This window comes from Macaca thibetana, chromosome 3 (assembly GCF_024542745.1).
Source record: "Macaca thibetana thibetana isolate TM-01 chromosome 3, ASM2454274v1, whole genome shotgun sequence".
Classification (NCBI taxonomy): Eukaryota; Metazoa; Chordata; class Mammalia; order Primates; family Cercopithecidae; genus Macaca; species Macaca thibetana.
In genome coordinates, this window is record NC_065580.1 from 149,080,503 (window position 1) to 149,105,206 (window position 24,704).

A 24,704-nucleotide genomic window follows, 5' to 3' on the forward strand; every position below is an offset into this window, starting at 1 on the left:
TTGATAAAAAGAGAAAGGGCTTCCAAGATGCACCTTCAACTTCTCTCAATAGTGTCATGTCGTAGAAAGTGAAGTGGTTTGTGAAGCACCTACACTGGTTACTAGTCACGATTTGCACTACACAAAGGAAGGTACTTTTTTTTTTTTTTTTTTTAGTTTTTAAAGTTGTTATTTGTTGTGCTGCTGCTGCTGCTAATCATTTCCTTTTATTTTAAGGGTCACCTTTGAGTTAAATGATAAAGCTTGTTCATGATCACCTTAGATCCTTAATATTCCAGGGGGAAATAATGTGTAAATCACTACAACTTCTGTGTTATACAAATATCAGTTTCTGTTTCTCAAACACATATGAAGTGATTTGAATAAAAGAAATACGTGCATTAGTAAAACCAACTGTACTATATATTTTCGTTGTTTGTTTACTGTTTATCTCCCTGAACTAGAAGATAAGCTCCATGAAGGTGTGATCCTATTCTTGTTCCTTTTTCAAAATTCTCATTTGTATTCCCATTTCGTAGACGTTTAGTAGGTATTTAATAAATATTTGTTGAATGACAGAGCAAATAATAACATCAATGTCTAGACTTCTCCAGAACTCTGAAGTAATTGAAAATATGAATGCTTTCTTTTCTTTAAATTGAACAACTTCTTTGGCTTCATAGTTATTGACATTTAAGACGGTAGCCTGATTTATGTGTGTTATTTAGAAAGCCAAAAGTAAATGTGTCGTGGATGAAGCTCAAGATTCAGCATTCTGTAGGAAGATGCAATTTCATTCTGTGACAACATGTTTTAATAGGAACTAACACATAGATTGTGCTTTTCTAGCAGGTGCTGGCATAAGCATTCTGCACACATTAAATAATTTAATCCTTGAGACAAAGTCTAGAGCAGCAATTCTCAAAGTGTAGTTCAAGAACCTGTGGCAGACCCTGAGCGCCTTTGCTGGGGGTGGCCACGAGGCCAAAAGCGTTTCATCTGAATCGACCTTTGTACTTTCTCCCCTCGTTGAGCTTTTGGCAACAATTTAAAAGCAGTCATGAGAAAACTTCTGGCACCTGAGCACGTATCCCGCGGCAGTGGTGCCAAACTACACCACTTGGTGTGTTACTCATCCCTGCCACACACCTATGAGTAAAACCCAAAATCTAGCTCTCTCAAAAATAGCCTTAAAGTAGTAAAAATTATTAATTCTATTAAACGTTGACTCAAAATTTTAAAAATATTCTGTGTCAGAATGCGAATTACGTATAAACTCTTCTGCCGTACACCAAAATGTGATGGTTGTCTCAAGGCAAAGGCTTTGGGAGGTTGTCCGAGCTGGGAGCTGAACTGGCTGCTTTTTTGTATGGCACCCCATTTTTACTTGAAGTAGTGGCTGACAGAAATACTGTAGTAATTTAGACTTGGGTATTTGGCAGGATTTTCTTGAAAATGAAGAAAATAAGCCTGTTGCATCAATGAAAACAACTGACAGTATTTGTGGCTAATGATAAAAATTGAGCTCATAAGTAAAAATTAGAATTTTGGAAATCTTGAATATGCCCACCATGAGCTTGACATTTTCCCATTATTTAAGAAGGTGTCTGATGAGATAGGAAGCTGTATTAACACGTGATATTTTTTCACTGTATAATGAAACGTGTCAACGTTTGGAAGGTCTGCATCACTCAGCGAACCGGGAAAGCCATGCGTATGGAAAAGATCCATTCCAAGTGCAAGAGAGTCTAAAGGATTTTAATGTAACAAAGCACCAAAGTGTCGTTTATGGGGTTTCAGATTCCGCATCGCAACTAACCTTTAAGAAACTGATGCTTGTTTAGTTTTACTGCAGTATTAACAAAAATATTCACAGCTATTTGAAAAGGCAATTAAAATATTCCCCTCCTTTCCAGCTATGTGTCTGGGAGGCTGTGTTTTATTAATATCCTTCAACAAAAACAACATGTTATACAAGAGACTAAATGCAGAGACAGGTGTGAGAATCTAGTTGTCCTTTATTAAGCTAGACACTGGAAAAATTTGAAAACCAGTTAAACGGTGCCACTTTTAAGAATTTTTAGTTTTCTTTTGGATAATATATTTGTTTTTCATAAATGTGTCTTTGGTGTTAATAATGTAATGACTTTGATTTTTTAAGGAATTAATAACTTTTTAAAGTTCACAGGTTGCTCTCTAATATGATAAATATGGAAAGAAATAAGTCACATAAACAAGAATTTAGGGGTCCTCAATTTTTTTGTATGTTGCAAAGGGATCCTGAGACCAAAAACTTTGAGAACTGCTGTTCTTGAAGAAGTTGGTGCTATTGCTTTGTTGATTGAGAAACCCAGACATAGGAGGTTAAGTAGGTTGTCCAAGATCACAGAACTAGTCAGGGGAGAGCTGGGATTTTTCTTTTTCTTTTTTCTTTCTTTCCTTTTTTTTTTTTTTTTCTTTTCTGAGACAGAGTCTCGATCTGTTGCCCAGGCTGGAGTGCAGTGGTGTGATCTCTGCTCACTGCAGTCTCTGCTTCCCGGGTTCAAACGATTCTCCTGCCTTGGCCTCCCAAGTAGCTGGGACAACAGGCGCATGCCACCATACCCGACTAATTTTTTGTATTTTTAGTAGAGACGGGGTTTCACTCTGTTAGCCAGGATGATCTCGATTTCCTGACCTCGTGATCTGCCTGTCTCGGTCTCCCAAAGTGCTGGGATTACATGCGTGAGCCACAGCGCCCAGCCTTCTTCTTCTTTTTTTTTTTTTTCCAGGCAGAGTCTCGTTCCCTCACCCAGGCTGGAGTGCAGTGGCATGATCTTGGTTCACTGCAACCTTTGCCTCCTGGGTTCAAGTGATTCTTCTGCGTCAGCCTCACAAGTAGCTGGGACCACAGGGACACACCACCATGCCCAGCTAATTTTTGTGTTTTTAGTAGAGATGGGGGTCTCGCTATGTTGGCCAGACTGGTCTCAAACTCCTGACCTCAGGTGATCTGCCCACCTCAGCCTCCCAAAGTGCTGGGATTACAGGCAGGAGCCATCACACCCGGCATAGAGCTGGGATTTGAACCCATTGCTTTAAACTCAAATCCGTATGATTACTTTTTGAGAAACCTCTATGGTTTGTAACTTTGCTAAAATCAACAAGCTTTGTCTGGTTGAACTTAGATGTCCTTACAAGTTCTTTTCTCATGTAATTTCTTGATGTAAAATTAAATCTTCACCATGTGGATATCTTTTACATCTCAGTTTATATGGCAGGACATATTTCCCCTAAACTCACCAGCTAACAGCTAAGCAGGAGAAGGTACATCATATTTAAGTTTCTTTTCTTGGACCTTTCAGTTTTTTATTTAAGCAGAGTTGATTTCTTAAGATTATTTGAAAGAATCTTTGAAAGAAATATTGTGCCGTATTCAAGAATAATGTTGGTTATTCCTGATAACTTTCCTCTTATTTTGGTTGGTCATACTTTTTCACTACAAACCATAGAAATGACAATTTAGTATACTTCTGCTTTGAAGTAAAATATTGGAGAGCTGAAAGCTTATTTCAGTTTGGAGAAACAGGGGAATTGTATTTATCCCACTGTGTCTTATTATTAATTTATATACTGAAATAGATTAGCGCAGTGCAAGATAAAACTAGTACATAAATATAGCCATTTATGTTTCTACCATCAGTTTCAACTGTGGATTAATCTCACTGGAAGCTTGAATGGTTTCTTAGGGGAAAATATTGGAAGGGTAGGTTTACCTCAAGAGTTTCCTTAAATATGCTGTTAATTCGCATTGATTTCAGAGAAAACAGAGATAATCAGTTTGACTTCCCCACTGGCTGACTGCACAGGCAAACTGTTCACAGTGCTGTTTAATGGAAATCTCAGGGACTCTCCTGCTTTCTCTGTTTTCATATGGACTGACTCAAATATGGAGAGGACACCAGGGACAAAGTACTTAGAGAAAATCCCATACTTTTTAGTTGAACTTTTGAGTACAAAGTGATGACTGTATGGTGAGATAAAAAAATATGCAACACAATCTTTGACTTGCATTTTTTTTTATTGTTTGAAATAAGATATATATTCGTTCAATTGTAGCTACCTTTCATCCTGAAATGTCTGATACTTATTTTACAAGGCAGTAGTAGAGAGAGATAAGGTGAAATACAGAGAAGCTGGGTGATTTTTTTTTTTTTTTTTAGATCCACAGAAGATGATGGTACATCTAAGTATATTTGAAAGTCTACCACTGGGAAGTATTTAGAAGTATTTATGATAAGCTAAGAAAAGGAAGCCTGGGAATTTGCTGTGGTAATAGAGCCAACTCCTTGCTGGAGGGAGAATTATGTAGTTTGGGAATTAATATGTACCATTCGTTTATGTCCTTTTTCTCCTTTCTCCTCTGGCTCTTCCTTCTCCTGCTGCACTGTCTCCTCTTCACATTTAACAACCAAATGATTTACTCAGGTGGTGACCGAAAGTGCAGCCTGAACTGCCTTTTCCTACCTGCCCGCTCCTAACTGCGTTTTTTTTTTTTAGCTTATCAGATAGAGGACTTTGTCCTAAAACAGTCATAGGTTTCTTTTTCGTGTAATGCCTTCTTTTCCTCTGGGTAGATACCCAGGAGTGGGATTGCTGGATCAAAGGGTAGTTCTACTTTTAGTTCTTTAGGGAATCTTCACACTGTTTTCCATAGTGGTTGTACTAGTTTACATTCCCAGCAGCAGTGTAAAAGTGTTCCCTTTCCACCACATCCCCACCAACATCTATTTTTTTTAAATTTTTTTTTAAATTATGGCTATTGATCCAGGAAAATGCAAATCAAAACCACAATGCAAACTCCTTACTCCTGCAAAAGTGGCCATAAAAAAAAAAAAAAAAAAATAGATGTTTGTGGTGATGGGGTGAAAAGGGAACACTTTTATGCTGCTGGTGAGAATGTAAACTCATACAACCATGGAATACTATTCAGCTCTAAAAAGAAATGAAATCATGGCATTCACAGCTACCTGGGTGGAACTGGAGATCATTATTCTAAGTGAAGTAACTAGGGAATGGAAAACCAAACATCGTATGTTCTCACTGATAAATGGGAGCTAAACTGTGGGGATGCAGAGGCATAAGAATGATACAATGGACTTTGGGGACTTGTGGGAAAGGGTGGGAGGGGGTGAGGGATAAAAGACTACACATTGGGTACAGTGTACACTGCTCAGGTGATGAGTGCACCAAAATCTCACAGATCACCGCTAAAGAACTTAGTTGTGTAACCAAACACCACTTGTTCCCCAAAAACCTGTGGAAATAAAAAATCAAATTAAAAAACCAGTCATAGTGTCCTCTTACAGCATCATAATGTGGACCTGTCTATATTTGCATATTTAACTAGAGCGGCACATATCTAGTTATCTATTTAAACCTTACCCCAGAAATACATTTGAAAATCATAATTGTTGTCTTTAAAAAGATTGATATTACTATTATGAAGAAAGCACATTGCACCGTGAGATTAAATTCCTGGCTTCAATAGGTATACATAATGAACTGCCAGCAGCTGAAATTTGAAAGACTACACTTACCAGAAAAGAATCTTCTACCCACATTTCTCAGAATAGTTGTTCACAAATGATACATTCTGCCCTGTGCTTTTGTTTCTCACTGGAATTTGAAAAATAAAACTTTTCGCTCATGGTACATTCATAAGCTTGGGGCATGAAAATGTTTGAATTTGATATAAAAGAAGTTTTGAAAGGAAGATTAGTGGTTTAAACCAAAAGATTAGTCGCCCTGGGAAATTCAGCTGTGGCAAAAGCAGAGTTCAGTAATAAAGAACCTGCCCTGGCTGATTGCTCCATTCACGCTGGCATTCTGATCCTCCCGGCTGGACTCGCACCTGATTGACGGTGCTGATTATGATGGCTTAATACAGCTCATCATCACTTCACCAGGACACGTGGACTTTGCAGGCTTCAGAGACTCCCCCCCCCCCGCCCCAACTTGTTTGTGGTACAGTTGATTCTTCTGCTAAGTGGGGGTTAATTATTTCTTTATTCATTATCTTTTTAAAATGGAGGAGAAAAGGGCACATTCTCGAACAGGTGATGATTATCCTAGTGGAAGCTCTCTTGGGCAGAGTCAAAGGAAGAACTTGCAGTTTAACTTGCTTGATACCTCATAGTTGATTCCTATTCATTCTGCCATTGAAGGGTGTCAGGTGATAAGACTTAATTTTAGCTGTTGTGGAACAGCAGTGAAAATCCCTGGAAGACCCCCCTTCTTGATGTTAGGGAAGCCGGGAGACACAGGGTGAGGCTCTGCCTCCACACTTCATAGGCTCCAGCTGCTGCCCTTGTGATGCAGATACATGGGTCACGGTCCGTTTCTAGATGAGCAGAAGATTCTCACATTGGAAAGGTACCATGAAATACATTTACACTGGATCTGAAAAGCTTAAAAGTTTACTTAGGAAAGTGTCATCTTCACAAAAAATTATGATGTTGTATAAGCCTTCCTTTTTCTCCACAACCTCTCCAGCATCTCCTATTTTTTGGCTTTTTAATTACAGCCATTCTAACTGGTATCTTATTGTGGTTTTGATTTGCATTTCTCTAACGGTAGGAGTGTCAATTAGTTCAGCCATAGTGGAAGACAGTGTGGTGATTCCTCAAAGACCTGAAGACAGAAATACCATTCGACCCAGCAATCCTATTAACTGGGTATACACCCAGAGGAGTATAAATCGTTCTATTATAAAGATACATATACGCATACATTCCCAATAGCAATGACATGGAATCAACCCAAATACCCATCAGTGATCGACTGGATAAAGAAAATACGGTACATATATACCATGGAATACTATGCTGCCATAAAAACTATGCAGATCATGTCCTTTGCTGGGACATGGATGGAGCTGGAGGCCATGCTTAGCAAACTAACACAGTAACGGAAAACCAAATACCGCACGTTCTCCCTTATAAGTGGGAGGTAAATGATGAGAACACTTGGACACAGAGAGGGGAACAAGACACACTGGGGCCTACTGGAGCGTGGAGGGTGAGAGGAGGGAGAGGATCAGAAAGAGTAACTAATGGATACCAGGCTTAAAACCTGGGTGATGAAATAATCTGTACAACAAACCCCCATGACACATGTTTACCTGTGTAACAAACCTGCACATCCTGCTGAACCTGAACTTAAAAGTTAAAAATTATGATGTTGTCTTGAGAGAATGTTAAGTCCATTCCTGTCCTTTGGACAGATCTTAAATCTGTATTAGACAGATGAAACTCTTTTTCTTTTTCTTTTTTTTTGTTATTGTTTTTTGATTTTCTTTTTATTTTATTTTATTTTATTATACTTTAAGTTCTAGGGTACATGTGGATAACGTGCAGGTTTGTTACATATGTATACTTGTGCCATGTTGGCATGCTGCACCCATCAACCTCGTCAGCACCCATCAACTCGTCATTTACATCAGGTATAACTCCCAATGCAATCCCTCCCCCCGAAACTCTTTTTCATACATGATTTATGTTCTATTTTAAACATAGAAAACTTTCTATATGAAAATGGAAATTTCACTTTTCCTTAGTAATTTATTCTAGGGTCTTCTAATGTTCATTGTTAGAATATAGAAGTATTCTTAACGTCTGGTCATTTTCCTGAGGAAGGGAATGTCTATTATTACTTGAAATACACAAACCCCTCAAAGATTAATATGTGGGCCCTTGGCTTTTCCCCAGGTCAAAGTTTTATAACTTTACCTGAGAGGCAACTCAATAATTTTCTTTATGAATCATTTCAGAATGTTCTCTGTCCGAATTAAAGTATGTAAAGATCAATTGCTTTTGCAGGGGGTCTGTGCAGACTTAAATACTGATCCTTGTCTCTCCCTTTCTGTCCCCAAAGTTTTTGTGTTTTGTTACCTTTATGCCTTCTTTTAACTTGATGATCTACTGTATGTATTTCAATGGTAAATAGTGCTGGGCTCAGGGATGTGCTATTCCCCACATTGGCTAATCTATGTCAAAATACTTGTGGTTATGATTTTAATTTGAACGCTTAAAATTCCAGGGCACTGACATATTTTCCCCTCCCTTCTCCTTATAATGAATGTTAGTGTCTGTGCTGACCATAATTTTACAGCCATTTGGATCTCAAGATATTTGCTTGCCAACTATATGAAACCATTTATGAGCATTTTTTTTTCCTACTAGCTCACAGTACCCAGCATTATAATTTGTACATAGTATAGGCATGTTTGGTTAACTATAAAGTCTATGAAAAATTGAGTTGTAGTATCATTTTAATTCAAATCCATTGTATACTATATTAAATTGATGATGGTCTATCAATTGTAAAACGAAATTGCAAAACCAAAACCAAATTTTTGAGCTTCTATCTTGAAGCTTTTCCCTTTCAAAAAAGATGTATTTTTTTTAATGACTCATTCATGTAGGACACTAGAACCATATAAAGTGGCATTTCTTTTTCTATTGTTAAACAGAGTGCAAATGGCAAGACATTAATAAAGCCTGTAGCTCAGTAAATCCCACAGGATCAAGGCCACCTTCATTGCAGTTCAGCTTTATTAGACTGTTTGGGTCATAAGAGGAGATGATTTTAGCTGAAGTACATAACAAAAAGGGAAATTGGACACATGGCTACAATCAAATTTAAGAATGCACTTGAAATACAGCTTAGCACATGTCAGGTGCAGCAGAAGCAGGTGGAACTCTTGGAACAGGACAAGGCTTGACTACTCCTGACTTTGAGTTACATGTGCTATCACAGCATCTAACACTTTACTACTTATATTCCTGCATCAGTCCTAGATTATAAGCTCTTAAGGGACAGCGACTGTGTCTTACACTTTGTATACCCAATGGTGATTACAGAGGCTGGTTCCTAGAATCAATGCTTGTTTATTGAACAGAAAGATGTACAAGTCAGAGACATAAGAATCCTTCTTGACATCTCCCTCTCCCTCACATCCATAACCAATCTATCACTGAATCTTTTTTTACCACCTAACTATTGTTTTAAAGCAGATCACTGCAGTGGCCTCTGGACTGGTGTCCTCCCACTACTCCACTCCCTCTTTTATTTCTTCTCACATAACAGCCAGAATGTTCTTTTAACAACACAGTCATACAACCTCTTCAAAGACTTTTTGCTGTCTTTTTTTTTTTCTTTTTGAGACAGGGTCTTGGTCTGTCACCCAGGCTGCCAGGCTGGAGTGCAGTGGCACAATCACGGCTCACTGCAGCCTTGACTTCCTAGGCTCAAGTAATCCTTCCACCTCAGCCCCCTTCGTAGCTGGGACTGCAGGTGCATACCACCACACTGGTTAATTTTTTAAAAAATTTTTGTGGAGATGGGGTCTCACTGTGTTGTCCAGGCTGGTCTTGCACTCTGGAGCTCAAGCAATCCTTCTGCCTCAGCCTCCCAAAGTGTTGGGATTATAGGCATGAGCCACCACAACTGGCTGTCCTTTTGTAGTAAGAGCTAACCATCATCATCATCATCATCATTATCTTGACAGTACTTTCTACAAGGTTATAAATAGGGTGATCACACATGTTATTAATACTCAAACACTTGAATATGAGGTGGGCACCATAGATAATCATGCAAGGATGGGATGGGAACCAGAACATGGGCTTGCCCTGCTTGCAAGGCCCTGCACAACCTGGCCCTGCTCATCCCCCTTCCAGTCACTCTCTTTGCACCTGCGGCAAGGCTTGCTGTTCAGTCCTTCGTACTGTCCAAGGGTACTTGCCATGTTTGCTCCTACCAGAGGACCTGTTTAAGTGTTTTGAGTGCTGCCAACCTTTTTGTTCTCAGCTCCTGCATTTCATCTCATTGACTAGGTTAAATCTCCTACTGTAAGTTCTTGCTATACTCATAAATGCAATTTAATATTTATTTATTTGAATGAATAAATGAATAAATACTTGTGAGAGGTTGGTAATATTGTATTACTAATATACCAATTATGATGGAATATAGTGATCAACAAAATGACAAAATAACCTATATATTTATATTTAAATTCTATATATTCAGTTTATGCCCTGTAGTTTAATGTGCAACTAGTTTCAATGTTAACATTTCTAATATGCTATTTGATGTTTATTAAATGTACAGTAATTTATAAGAACAGCTTTGTAATGTCACAAATAAATTACCAAAATTTAAAGTTGGGTATGAATTCTTGAAAAGAAATTTTCCATATTAAGAAATATGTGACACTTGGAGTCAAAATATATAGAATTGGTTGATTCTGGAGCTAGATTATCTGGATTTAAATCATGACTTCACTGCCTACTGGCTGAGTAGCGTTGAGCAAGTTATTTAACTTCTCCATGCTTCTGTTTATTCATCCTTAAAATGGGTATAATGATGATGTCTATTTTGTAGAGCTTTTGTGAGAAATAAGTTTATATAGATAGATAGATAGATAGATAGATAGATAGATAGCATTTAGAATGGTTTCCAGCACATAGTAAATAATAAATACTAGTGATTGCTGATGTTTGTGTTATTATATTTATTCATTCAACAAATATTTATTAAATATCTCCTTAGTTCCTGACATTGTTCTAGGTGCTAGGAATTCAGAAGTGATCAAGACTAATGTAATGCAGAGTAACCTACAAACACTTTAATTTCAGAATCTGATAAGTATTGTGAATGGAATAAACATAATGACTTGTTAGGGCATATTGTGCGGGAGGAGCTTTAGTTAATCTGAAGGATGAGAAAAGATCAGCACGCACAGAGCATCCTAGGTGGAGGAAAGACCAAGTGCGAAGGCCCTACAGTAGGTGTCTCAGTCCATTTTCTGCTGCTGTAACAGACTGGGTAATTCAAAAACGATGTAAGTGTATTTGACTCATGGTTCTAGAGGCTGGGAAGTTCAACAACATAGCAGTGCATCTGGGGAGGCCCTTTGTGCTATATCATCCTGTCAAGGGAGTGCATGAGACAGAAAGAGAATGGGGACCCAACTTATCCTTTTTATGAGGACCCCACTCCCTTGATAACTAACCCTGCCCCACAGTATCAGCGTTAATCCATTCCTGAAGGTAGAGCCTCCATGACCTAATCATATCTTCAAGGTCCCGCCTCTTATTGCAGTTATAATGGCCATCACATTTCATCGTGAGTTTTGGAGGGGACATTCAGACCACAACTCTGGGAAAGAGCGTGGCTTGGGTTTAAATGTGCAAGAAGTGAAGTGTGCCTGGAGTGCTCTGTGTGAGCAGAGACGGGAGGAGGCCTGAATGAAAGTTAGAAAGCTGATTATGCAGGTGGATCTTGGGGACTTTTGTAGAAAAATGAGGAGTCATATAATCCAGTTTATTGTGCTGATGAAGAAACAAAAACCTGTAAGTCCTGATGAAGATCATGTAGTTATTAGTGACGCTAGAGCTAGAAGCCAAGTGTGCTGCATCCATATTAAAAAACATCATTGAAACAGATCTACAAAAACTGGACATATCTAGGATTCTATCCATTTTCACAAAGTAAATGTACCATTGTAACCATATCAGGAAATACATTTTGACCTGCTTTTCATAAGCCATCCCATTCCCTTCACCCCCTTCGCTATCCTGTCCCTCAGAGGTAACCCTTATCCTTAACCTCTGACACCATAGATCAGTTTTACCTGGCTCTGAACTTTTATGAGCTTTTGAATAGTGGCACATGCTATCAGCTTTTTTGAAAATTCTGTCTGGCTTCTTTCGCTCGACTTGATGTGTGTGGGATTTACCCATGTTGCTGTGTGTAGCGATTGTTGCTCCATTCTCGCTGCCGTGCGCTGTTCCATTATGTGAATATACCACGAGTTTCCTGTGTTGCATCCCATTGAAAGTCCCTAGAAGAGACCATTTCTGTGTGTGTATGAAAGGAAAGCTAGATTGTGATTCATGTCCTTTATGTATGTATGTTAATCTTGCTTATCCTACTTTTTTTAAACAAATTGAGGGTTATAGAGGTAACTTCGCTTTTATAGCTCGCATACACTTGACTGTTTTCTCGCAAACAGATTGCCTAGTTAAAACCAAAGGCTTGTATGTACAGGGATTTTTCCGACGTGTCCCTTCAATAAGCTGTTCACCATAAGTGGAAATAACTTGGATGAACCTGTCAGATGCTTTCAAATGCGGGTATCATTGAGCTTTCAGCTTTTTGAAATATTATCTGGGGTATTGCATGTTTCCAGGGGGTAAAGGATTATTTACTTCTTAATTGGGCCAAATAGCCATCACTTTCATTTTAATATTAGGTTTGTTTAAATAATAGGTTTATTAATTAGATGAGTGCCACTTTCACGCGCACTTCAGTTTTGTTTTTGTTTTGTTTTTTAATATTTCAGATGACGTTGCTCCGTATTTTAAAACGGAGCCAGGCCTGCCACAGATCCATCTGGAAGGGAACCGCCTTGTTCTCACCTGCCTGGCCGAAGGGAGCTGGCCTTTGGAGTTCAAGTGGATGCGCGATGGCCGCGAGCTCACCACCTACAGCAGCGAATATAAGTAATTGATCGCTTGAAAATAAGATCCCATTTCAGTCGATGTGTTTGGAATACTTGCCTTATTGGCCATCATAGCACAATGAGTGAAAATACTGGATGGAATTTCTAATGCATTCAAGATTAAATGAATAGATTTGAATATGTAATTAGAATGTGATTTGCTGTTCTCCTATAGGTTGTGTTTACACCTAGGAAGTCTATCATTATATTTGTAAAAGTAAGCCCATTAGTGAAATTGTCAGGCAACAAAAAGCTATGGTTACAGAGCAATGCCAGTAACAGCTTTAGTATGATACATTTACTTTCCAAGGGCAACAGCCCCACCCACAAGTATCATTCCTATCTAGGCACAAATGTTTAAACAGATCTTTAGTTTGGTAGCTAGAGCTCTGAGTAGTCAGCGAAAATCTTTCCTAGCTGCTTTCAAGTGGAGATAGGGACGGATGGAATCATAGAGAATGGGCATGAGTACAGCCTCTATATTCAGCAGCAAAAAAACAGTATATATTGAAGTCCTGCCATGTGCCCGGCACTGTGCCAGGCACCAGGGATCTGATGCACATGGGGTGAACATGATGTGGGGACAGAGGGCCTGAACCTGGGGCAGAGCACGAGATCAGGATAAGACTGAGGTGAGGATTCACCTGGAGGCAGCGGCACAGCCTTTGGAGCCTCAGGGTCTTACCACACTTCAGAGCTTTTCAGGGCTATACTTTGTGAGGATGATAATATTAGATGCTGCAGTTCCATGCAGGATGGAGAACTGGCATGCCAGAAAAGTCCAGGAGGCCTCACTATTAGCAAAGTCAGCGATGCCGTGTTCTTCTTCAGATGAAGTAAAGAATGGGCTGTACAGAGGCATTTTAAGTGGACTAATAAGCTTCTCAAAATGGGGAATAGCCCACCCACTCACTCTCTTTACCTCTGAGGTTGTGATATGGTGGTCCGTGGAACCACACTCAGCCTGCCCAGAATTTATGTGTGTGTCAGTTGTGTGTGTGTTTGTATTTTAAAAATCAATTAAAAATATATGTGGGAATGCGTACAGCATTTTTCTCTCTCTCTCTTTTCTTTTTTTTTTGAGATGGAGTTTCACTCTTGTTGCCCAGGCTGGAATGCAGTGGCATGATCTTGGCTCACTGCAACCTTCACCTCCTGGCTTCAGACGATCCTCCTGCCTCAGCCTCCCGAGTAGCTGGGACTACAGGGGTGAGCCACCAAGCCTGGCTAATTTTTGTATTTTTAGTAGAGACAGGGTTTCACTGTGTTGACCAGGCTGGTCTCGAACTCCTGACCTCAGGTGATCTGCCTGCATTGGCCTCCCGAATTGCTAAGATTATAGGAGTGAGCCACAGCATATTTTTTTTATTGGCTGTCAACATTTGACAGTTGTAAGATTTTCTGTAAAAACCTTGCTTCCCAGCCTCTGTAGACCAATCAGAAGGCCTGGCTGCCTGGTCTGCAGCCCCAGTCAGGAGCAGTGGCTGAGCAGAGCTGCCCCCAGCAAAGGCACAGACACTCCCTGGTTCTCCTCGGTGCTCTCTGGCAGCCCCCTCCCTTGTCGCACCTCACTTGCTCTGCCCATTCCCATCAGCCAGCCACGCTTTAGACAAGTGAGTGTGTGACTGCTTACATTATCGGGCCTACCCTATCGGAGGATCTACACTCAGGGAGAAGTTTATCGTAGTAGATCATAGCATGTTGAAATCAAACAGTCCTGAATCCCCGGACTGGCAGAATCCAGTTCCACTGCACCTGAGCAGTGGTGGTATCACTTTGGGCAGGTGGCCCATGAGCCCTGCCATAAGTGTAAAGAGAGTACTGTAAGCGTTTGCAAAATGGGAAAGATCCCTCTTCATCTGGAGTATTGTGAGCGTTTAAGGCTCTAATGATCGTAGGCAGCACTATACATTATTACCATGTGATATCGCAAGGCTTGGTTTGTTAGAAGGGGTGTAAGAAAGCAAAAACAAAAAACTTAGAATTGAGAACCATGTTTGAGTAGTGGCTGATGACAGATGACTGGAGTTTAGGGACTTGCTCTTGAGCTTACCGGTGTGACTTTGGACAAGTTATCTAAGCATGTTGATCTTTTTCCATCTGAAAAATGAGTATAATAAAGCCCACCGCACTTTTTTATGAGGGGTCTCATAAAAATTAAATTACATCGTGCTTTGTGTGCCCCCGAAAGAAAGGAATGGGGTTTCAAAGAACCCAGATTGTTCTTCCTAAGAAGAAGCAGGGCACGATGTGGATAATGTGTGGCAGTGGCCTGGCAGCCAGGCTACACGCCTTGGATAGTGGGAAAGGAATTGTTTCCTAGATCTTCAGTTTCCACATGGATGTTTTCTGACATTGAATTCCCTAAGAACATGCCTTTGTGTAGGCACCAAGCCGTTTCTCTTCTCCGACCACCCGTAATAGTGATTTCTCCTCCATCCCAGGAGAAAGCACACGTGTCCCATATCTGAGTCTTCCTGTGGAACTCTCTCTCGGGGGTGCAAGAGTAAGACAGAATAATATCCAAGTTCCCACTATTAAAGAATTCTTTCGATTTTTAAATGGATAATATGGGTCTGAAAACGATTATTTGCATTTTATTTTATCGAATATACAGAGAGTCCCCAACTTAACGATGGTTCAACTTAACAAGTTTTTGACTTGACGTAGGTGAGAAACCCTTCTGTTTTTTACTTTAAGTATAGTATTTAGTAAGTCACATGATATATTCAACAGTTTATTGTAAAGCAGGCTTTGTGTTAGATGATTTTGCCCATTTGTAGGCTGATACTAGTGTTCGGAGCATGCTTAATATAGGCTAGGCTAAGCCATGGTGTCTGTGAGGGTAGGTACGTAAAATGCACATTTGACCTAGGATATTTTCAACATGTGATAGATTTATTCGGACATAACACCTTCATAAGGCAAGCAGCATTTCTATTTAAAATAATTGTGTAGGCCCGGCACAGCGGCTGACACCTGTAATCTCAGCACTTTGGGAGGCCGAGGCAGGCGGATCATTTGAGGTCAGCAGTTAGATACCACCAGCCTGGCCAACATGGTGAAACCCCGTCTCTACTAAAAATACAAAAATTAGCCGGGTATGGTTGGTGCATGCTTGTAATCCCAGCTAATTGGGAGGCTGAGGCAGGAGAATCACTTGAACCCGGTAGGCGGAGGTTGCAGTGAGCCAGGATCGCACCACTGCACTCCAGCCTGGGCTACAGAGTGAGACTCCATCTCCAAAAAATAAAAATAAAAAAAGAATGGTGTAACAGTTGTATTTTAAATGCCAAAATGTACAATAAGCTATTATATATGCTACCTTTCAAACTTATAGTGAGACAATTTGCAGTCAACTTAAAACTACAGGAAGAGGAGGAACTCTATTTGCATTCTTCTTGCCCTTGCAAACTTATTTGTTCATTGGAAACACACAAGAAGACAAAACGGTGGTGGTATTGAAGCAAGACTGAGGGAGTGACTCATTATATATGGACCATTAAAATAAGCTAGGTGCTTCACTACTGTGACACGGGAAACATAAGGAATGGGTGATTCTGAAGCAAGAATTGTTTGGGGTATTCGTGATAAATTATATTATGTTCAACGAGGGCCTCAGACACTGAGATGGGTTATTAGGAATCTATCATATCTTGCTATCCTTTTTTTTTCAAGATATAAAACCTGCCTAAAAATCTCATGCTATTTTTTCAAATTACTCTTTCCTCTGCTTCCTTCCAATAAGCACCTTCATTTATCATATGTTAGCCTTCATGAGACCCCTCTAAGTTTCACATGAAAAAACCATGGATACTTTCTAAAAATGGTAGCTGTTTCCTGTCTTAACAGAACCTTTATTTTTCCTCACGTTGGTGTGAGTTACAAAAATGTTAAACCTATAAAGAGCAAATACTATACATTTACTTTTTCTAGCTTTGACTTAAAATAGCATTTTCTTTGCATTACACACTGCACAGTGAATTTCAAATGTTGTGTTTCTTTCTTTCTTTCTTTTCTTTTTTTTGGAGGTGGAATCTCACTCTGTTGCCCAGGCTGGTGTGTAGTGGAGCAATCTTGGCTCACTGCAACCTTTGTTTCCTGGTCTCAAGCGATTGTCAACCTCCGGAGTAGCTGAAACTACAGGCATGTGTCACCATGCACGGCTAATTTTTGTATTATTAGTAGAGAAGGTGTTTCACCATGATGGCCAGGCTGATCTTGAACTCCTGACCTCAAGTGATCTGCCTGTCTCAGCCTCCCAAAGTGCTGGGGTTACAGGCGTGAGCCACCGCGCCTGGCCTCAAATGTTATGTTTCATATTCATGCTCATGTCTACATTTCGGCACAGGTGACTACTACCTTAGCAAGTTGATGGTAATTCAGCAATTAAGCTAAGTTTGCATAGATGTCTTAGGTGGATTTGTATTCTTTTCAGAAAGCATTTACTCTAAATTATTTTCTACTTTGGAATAAAAAAAAAAGTTGTAATTATATTCAAGATATACATACACATAAGCCAAGAATTTCTTAATACTAGGCACAATATTTATTATTGTAACAGAAGGAATAATTGTATACTCTAAACTCCTAAAAATTTTATAGTTTTCTTATGTAACCTGCCTCTGTGGTTCAATTTCTATGACAATATAAAAATAGAAATTTGATGGATGTTTATTCTTGCTTTATTCCAGGGAAAATAAGAATGGTTAAGGGAAAGGTTATTTTTTTCTTTTGTTTTATAAAAAGGCAAACACATTTCACAGTATCAATAAAAATTATGAAATACCTGGGAATAAGTTTTACAAGAAATGAGTAGAACCCACATGGAAAGTGTGTAATGCGATATAAAAGAAGATCCTTATATAGGAAACCCAAATGCTATAAAAATTACAGTTCCTTTGAAACCATCGTAGAATTTTAGCCTAACATCAGTAGCACTTTTAAGAAACCTAATATCAATAGCTGATTTTATTTTATTGAGATAGGGTCTCACTCTGTTGCCCAGGTTGGAGTGCAAGTGGCATGATCATGGCTCACTTCAGATTCAGCCTCCTGGGCTCAAGCAATCCTCCTGCCTCAGCCTCTCAAGTAGCTGGGACCACGGGACCCACCACCACACCTGGCTAAGTTCTGTATTTTTTGTACAGATGGGGTTTGCACTATGTTGCCTAGTCTGGTCTCAAACTCCTGGCCTCAAGTGATCTGCCAGTCTTGGCCTCCCAAAGTACTGGGATTACAGGTGTAAGCCACTGCACCTGGCCTGGATATTTTAATAAAAAATGCCAATGGGATTTTCTGGGGAAGTAACTTGACTGATGAAGTTTTTCTAAAGCTTATCTGGAAATATAAACAGAAGAATACCAACAAAATTTCAAAACATTAAATAAATAGTGGGGAGGAATTTATTTTTCTAGAATCTAAGGCATATTAGAATGCCATAATAATTAAGTAATATGTTAATAGTATAAAATTAAACAGTATGCCAGAGGAGCATTTTGATCCAGACCATTGTATTTATAAAACATATATAATCAAGGCCAGGCATGGTGGCTCACGCCTGTAATCCCAGCAATTTGGGAGGCTGAGGTGGGCAGATCACCTGAGGTCAGGAGTTCAAGACCAGCCTAACCAATATGGAGAAACCCTGTCTCTACTAAAAATACAAAATTAGCCGGTTGTGGTGGCTCATGCCTATAATCCCAGCTACTCGGGAGGCAGGAGAATCGCTTGAACCCGGAAGGTGGAGGTTGCAATAAACTGAAATCGTGCCATTGTACTCCAGCCTAGGCAACAAGAATGAAACTCTGTCTCAAAAATAAAAGTAAACAAAATAAAAAAGTATATATATATATATATATTCAAATGAGTTCTCAAACCAATGCTAAAAACAGCTTTTTGCAAACAACATTCAAAATACATCCTCATTAAACATCAAAATGAATTTCAGATACATTGATGAATTAAATATAAAAAAAAAGGAAACATAAACAAAGGGAATATTTGAATGATCTCAAACTATACCAGGACAAAGTACAAAAGCATTGAGGAACTTCACCAGAAACAGATCACAGATAAATTTACAAATATTTACAAGTTTTGTATAAAAGAGATAAAAATTTTAATTGCCCATATGCTTAAATAATCCTTACAAGTTAAAAGGCAAGCAACAAACTGGGACAATATTTGCAACGAATCAGACAGTTCTGTCTCTAATAACCTGGGATCTCCTGATGACAGTGGTGGAGATAAAGCTTGCGTCTCCTTGTTTGTGAATGTCATCCCAGGCAGCAGGTGTAAAGGCAGGGGAATGAAGCAGGGAGGAAGGAAGCACCAGTGCAGGGATCCCTTATCAAGTTGGCAGTCACTATAAGTGGCTGGAGCTCAATCTTGTTTGGAACCTCTATGGTGTCTTAGGAAATGAATCTCAGAAGTGCCCACCCTAATGGGTGAAAGAGGAAAATATTTATCAGCTCCTGTACTTGGCTGATAAATATGGGCCCCATGGTTATTAGCCTTCATTTCTAATTAGCTCAAGCATTAGTAAGCAGCTAAACCTGCTGACTGGTGCCAGAGAATCTCCAGGACAGGAAGCAAGAAATATGAGGCATGGGTTGAGGCAAAGTGATGCCAGCTGTGCCACCATAAGGCCACTCTGGGCTGCTTGGAAGTGTTGACCACACCAGCAGCTCAAGTAAAAGGTGGAGCCACAAGGATTTTTCTTTCTTTCCTTCCTTTTTTTTTTTTTTGAGAGAGAGGGTCTCACTCTGTCGCTCAGGCTGGACTGCAATAGTGTGATCATAGCTCATTGCAGCCTTGAACTCCTAGGCTCAAGTGATCCTTCTGCACCATCCTCCCTAGTAGCTGGGATCACAGATGGGTGCCACCACAGCTAGCTATCATTATTATTATTATTATTATTATTATTTAGACATAGGGTCTTGCTATGTTACCCAGCCTGGTCTTGAACTCCTGGTCTCAACAGTCCTACTGCCTTGGTCTCCCAAAGTGCTGGAGTTACAGGTGTGAGCCACCACTTCCAGACCAAAAGGATTCTTTAAATGGAATGTAAGAGGACAAAATTGAGTCTATTCCTGGAACCCCTCAGTGTAACTTGTACTGACTATTAGGTCTAATTAATGAAAGGGTTCCTTCTAAGAAGGTAGTCAGCTGTAGTTTCTAACAAGGACTTTATTCAAAAGAGTTAGTGGAACAAGCTGTTTTTCTTACTAGACCAAGTCTCAAGGCTATAATGGGTGTATGTATTTTCTCCTGCCCGTTCTAGGTATGCGTGAATCTCAGCCTGCTCCTCAGCTAGTCGAATTTGCTTGGTGCTGGGTGGCCCAGGCCCTCATCTCAGCTTTTAGTTGTCTTACTTCTGTTGGGCCGTGGATTCTCTAATTGCAACTGGTCTTGCGAGCACTAAGGGATACCCCAGCGACTTCTCTCCTCCTCACCTCTGCTGTGTGGCACCAGCCCCAATGTCTCAGGGTAATTAGAGTCATTACCTCCGTCAGTGTAGTAATGCCTTTCTTTTTCACCAGCCCACTGGCATGAAGTGCACAAAGTGACTAGGATGTATTAAAGAGTCCAATTCTCTGGATCCCTTTTTCTTCTATGGGATATCTTCCCTCACCCGAGAACTCAGGTGTGTAATCCAAAAGAGCCTAAAGTTGGGGGGAAAAAACCAAATAGATGGCCAGAATAGGGACCAATCATATCTTGACCTCAGGTTTAACAAATTTTTTTTTTTTTTTGAGACAGGGTCTTGCTTTGCTGCCCAGGTTGAAGTGCAGTGGCACAGTCACAGTTCATTGCAGCCTCGACCTTCTGGGCTCAGTTCATCCTCCGACCTCAGCTTCCCACGTAGCTAGGAGTACAGGCACACACCACCATGCCCGGCTAATTCTTTTATTTTTTTTTTTTGTAGACACAGGGTTTTACCATGTTGCCCAGGCTGGTCTCAAATTCCTGGGCTCAAGTGATTGACCCAGCTCGGCCTCCCCAAGTGTTGAGATTACAGGCATGAGCCACCATGTCCAGCTAACACTACCAGGCATTGTTCCGAATCCTATTATCCTATTAGTGTGGCTACTTCCAGGTAATGCAATATCTGCTAGGCCTACCTGATCCCCTGGGGAAAGTGCCTGTTCTCATACCTCCTTCAGTAAGTACAATGAGTCCCTGATCTGCGGCAATGCTGTGCAGGCTGCCATGCATATAGATTAGGTATTCAAGCTTCCAGATTGTGGTGCTGGCTGAGTCAATGAACAGAGAAGGCAGATCCGTATCCAGAAGAGATACTGAGTTTGATTAGGAAGAGTCACTGCATGTTTCCTTGGTAGAAAGGCCAGATATAAGCAGCCAGTCGCAAGTGGCCAGCTTGAAGAATCATGTTGCACTGTTGGTTCAGCATCAGTCTCTGCCGTTGCCAGGTTTGGCATCTGGCATTGGCAAAAGCCAGATTAGCTTTGGTGAGGAGGAGCTGCTGCTGTCGGATTCATTCATAGCCTCAGTCCTTGCCAACATGACCGGTTTATGTCCCATTTTATTAGTTGAGAAGAAATCTAAATGACAACCACAGTTGAGTCATCCTCTTCAATTGATTGATGAGTGCCTTATCTGAAGTGGATGCTCTCTAGTGATATCAAAAATCCACATACGTCAGCCACCCCCATTGGGTTTTTAACAAATGACTTTCTTTGTTTCTGAATTTCCAGTCCTATTTCTCTCAGGCCTCTTTCCCATCAGCCAAGCAAGTTGTCAGTGCCCAAGTGTCTCTTTACATCCATTCCCAACCCATTTCTTTCTCAAATCTCTCCCCATTCAAAGTTAAGGACCAAAGGTACTACTTGCAGCTCCGTCTGCTTGGAAGACTCTTCCTTCACTGTGCTCCCTTTCGCCACACACGAGTAAGGCGGTAGTGTGACATCTTCATTTTCCAGATCAAGGCGACCCATGTATAATCCCAGGCCTGAGTGTTTAACTGTTCTATCAGTTGGTGAGGCCTGTGTATAACTGAGAGAGTAGTCTTACTCTTATGGCTACATAGTTCTGTTAATAATTCCCTCCTCATGCTTATCTCCAGTTGCATATTTTCTTTCTTTCAAGATAGAGTCTTGCTCTGTTGCTTAGGCTAGAGTGTATAGATGTATATACAAGATATGTATATTTTGTAGAGATGGGATCTCACTATGTTCCCAGTCTGGCATGTTTTCTTAATACCTATGGGATCAGGACTTCAGTTTGTCCTAAGGACATCAGAAGTTGCCCTTCAATGTACGTAGTTCCCTTCTGCAGAAGGCATAATATTATTCCAGGACCTTACGATGCGTGCTTGACTCTTCTTTGGGGCTACTAGAGACTCCCCACAACATCCTTATCCACAACAGATATCTCTGGCAGCATCCCTTATGCTGGGATATGTGGCTTACGTGAAAGGGCAGCTTCTAGAACTGTTGCCTAATTCTATGGCTGAGTCCTTTCTTCTTCTTTGTCTCCCTAAAAACTGACAACCTGGGCCAAGATAAAGTAATTGGGATCTGATTTACTGCCTCATTTGAAACAACTGTAAAACTGGAAAAATATGAACAGTTCTCAAGACATTGGATATCAGGCAGTGAAAGAATGTGATCGCTGAGAGATAGAAGACAAACAAGGGGAGCCCTATGATTACCCTCTGCTTACTGCCTTGAGGGGATTTCTAGGCTGTGGCATAGAGAAGGAAAACCCAGGCAGAACCTAGAGGACTTTCTGAGTTGAAGAGAGCTGAGAGTTTGGAAAGATCTAGGCAGTGAGATTTCTAAGGGCAGGGTACTGGATAAGAGAGCACTACATAGAGAAAGAATGCTGGAGACCTCCAGAGGGTCCACCTTGAGTGTTTGGCAGAATATTCATCAGCACATTCATGTGAGAAAACTACCCCAGGCAAGGGAAAGGACTATCCAAGAAGATTAGAGGCAATGTTCTCTGTGCTTACACAGGACTTGGCGGAGTGTCTGTTCTCACCAGCCAAACCGTCAAACGTCGTATTCATGAGTTTATCAGATAACCTACACAGAGTTGTCTTGGGTCTTGAGAATGGTTAGCCCTAGACCAAATCCTGCTCTGGTTCTGCCTAACAAGTCTTGAAAAGCAAGACCCAAAAGGATCCAACTACTGCTCAATATCTTCACAGTATCAGAGAACAAAGTTAATGAATATTTATAGGAATGCAAGAATTTCCAGGACCCAACAAGGGAGAATTCACAGTGTCTAAACTCTAATCAAAGATCATCAAGCATATACAGATGCAGGAAAGCATGACCCATAACAAAGAGAAAAATCAACTGATTGAAACCAAGCCAGAACTGACACGGTTATTAGAATTAACAGAGAAAGACAATGAAACAGCTATAACTGTATAACCTATGATCAACGTAGAGACATGAAAAACACAAAAAAGGCAGAAATCAAACTTATAAAGATGAAAACTATCATGTGTGAGATAAACACTGGATGGGGCTATCAGGAGACTTGACATCACAGAAGAAGATATTAATAAAGATATAGGAATAGAACTATCCAAAATAAAAGGCAGATAGAAAAAAAAAAAAAAAAAACCAAACACGATGAAAAGGCCACAAATGAGTTGTGGGAAAGCTTCAGATGGCCTAATAGATGCGTAACTGGAATCCCCAAAGGAGGCAGTGGGAGGAAAAATATTTGAAGAAATAATTTTTTCAAATTTGCAAATCCTAATTACTGGAGTTACCAGCCAGTGCAGTAAGGCAAGAAAAAGAAGTAAGAGGCATCCAGATTGCAAAGGAAGAAGTAAAACTGAATTTTCAAGTTACATCATTATTTATGTAGAAAATATGTTACATATTTTTAAAAAGCTGCTAATAAGTGAGTTTAGCAACATTACAAGATAGAAGATCAACATATAAGAATTATATTTCTGTGTACTAGCAAAAAAATCTGAAAATTATATATTTAAAATTTAAGGTAGTATGGGCATGGTGGTGCATGCCTATAATCCCAGTTACTTGGGAGGTTGAGGCAGGAGAATCCCTTGAACCCAGGAGGCAGAGGTTGCAGTGAGCCGAGATTGTGCCATTGCCCTGCAGCCTGGGTGACAAGAGCAAAACTCCGTTTCAAGAAGAAGAAGAAAAAAATTTAAGATAGTACAAAAAAATCTGAAGTAAGGATAAATCTGACAAAGGCTCTGTAAGACCTTTACACTGAAAACTACAAACAATGCTGAGAGAGAGAAGAAAAAGAAGACCTAAATCAATGCACAGATACCCTGTGTTTATGTATCTGAAGGCTTAATATTATTAACAGGTCCATTTTTTCTGAACAGTGCCATGTTGATATTCTTCAGGCTCAAGACCCTGAGACAAATTACATGACTAAAATCTAAAATTCATCACTAAGCTGTGGGGAAGATTTCTCTACATGATTTTTTTTTTTTTTTTTTTCCCAGAGACAGGGTGTCACTTTGTTGCCCAGGCTGGAGTGCAGTGGTGCAATGGTTCACTCCAACTTCTGCCACCCAGCTCAAATGATTCCCCCCACCTCAGCCTCCCGAGTAGCTGGGACTACAGGCACATGCCATCACGCCTGGTTAATTTTTGTATGTTTAGTAGAGACAGGGTTTCACCATGTTGCCCAGGCTGGTCTCAAACTCCTGGGCTGAAGCGATCCACCCACCTTGGCCTCCCAAAGTGCTGGGATTATAGATGTGAGCCACCACACTCAGCTTCTACATGCTTTTTGTTTTGTTTTAATCTATTGCGTTCTCTTTGTACTCACCAAGAAGAAGAGGCTATTATATTTAATTGAGAACTCTTTTCTCAGTTGGTTTCCTCATCACCCAACCTAATTGTGTGTGACTCCCATCTACATCTTCTTGAAAAGGGCGTAATTTCTCTAGTTGTCCATCTTGATGTTCAGCTTTCATTTTCCTAACCTTGGTTTATGTCAACTCTCTTCTTCTAGTTAACTCCTCTTGGCTCCTGACCTCTATGAAGTGCCTATCTTACAACAGCAAGGACAAAAGGTGCTATCTCATTTAATTTACATCCATAATATTAATGTGGTGTGACCTCACATTCATATTCTCCCCACAAAGTTGAGTGTTATTTGTATTTATTTCTGGCTTTGGTTTGACTGCTTTTTGGAACTCTGTATG

General features: G+C 40.1%; 1 protein-coding gene across 2 annotated transcripts in view; it reads left to right on the plus strand.

The window, feature by feature from the left end:
* Positions 1-24,704, plus strand: part of SDK1 (sidekick cell adhesion molecule 1) — a 978,941-nt gene that overhangs the window by 310,174 nt on the left and 644,063 nt on the right. The window contains exon 2 of one of the 2 annotated variants that reach the window (XM_050785652.1): positions 12,371-12,530. In XM_050785652.1, the coding sequence (XP_050641609.1) occupies positions 12,371-12,530 (160 nt within the window). Of the gene's footprint in view, positions 1-12,370; positions 12,531-24,704 lie in introns of those variants that run through there. The other variant, XM_050785653.1, reaches the window with a different exon arrangement.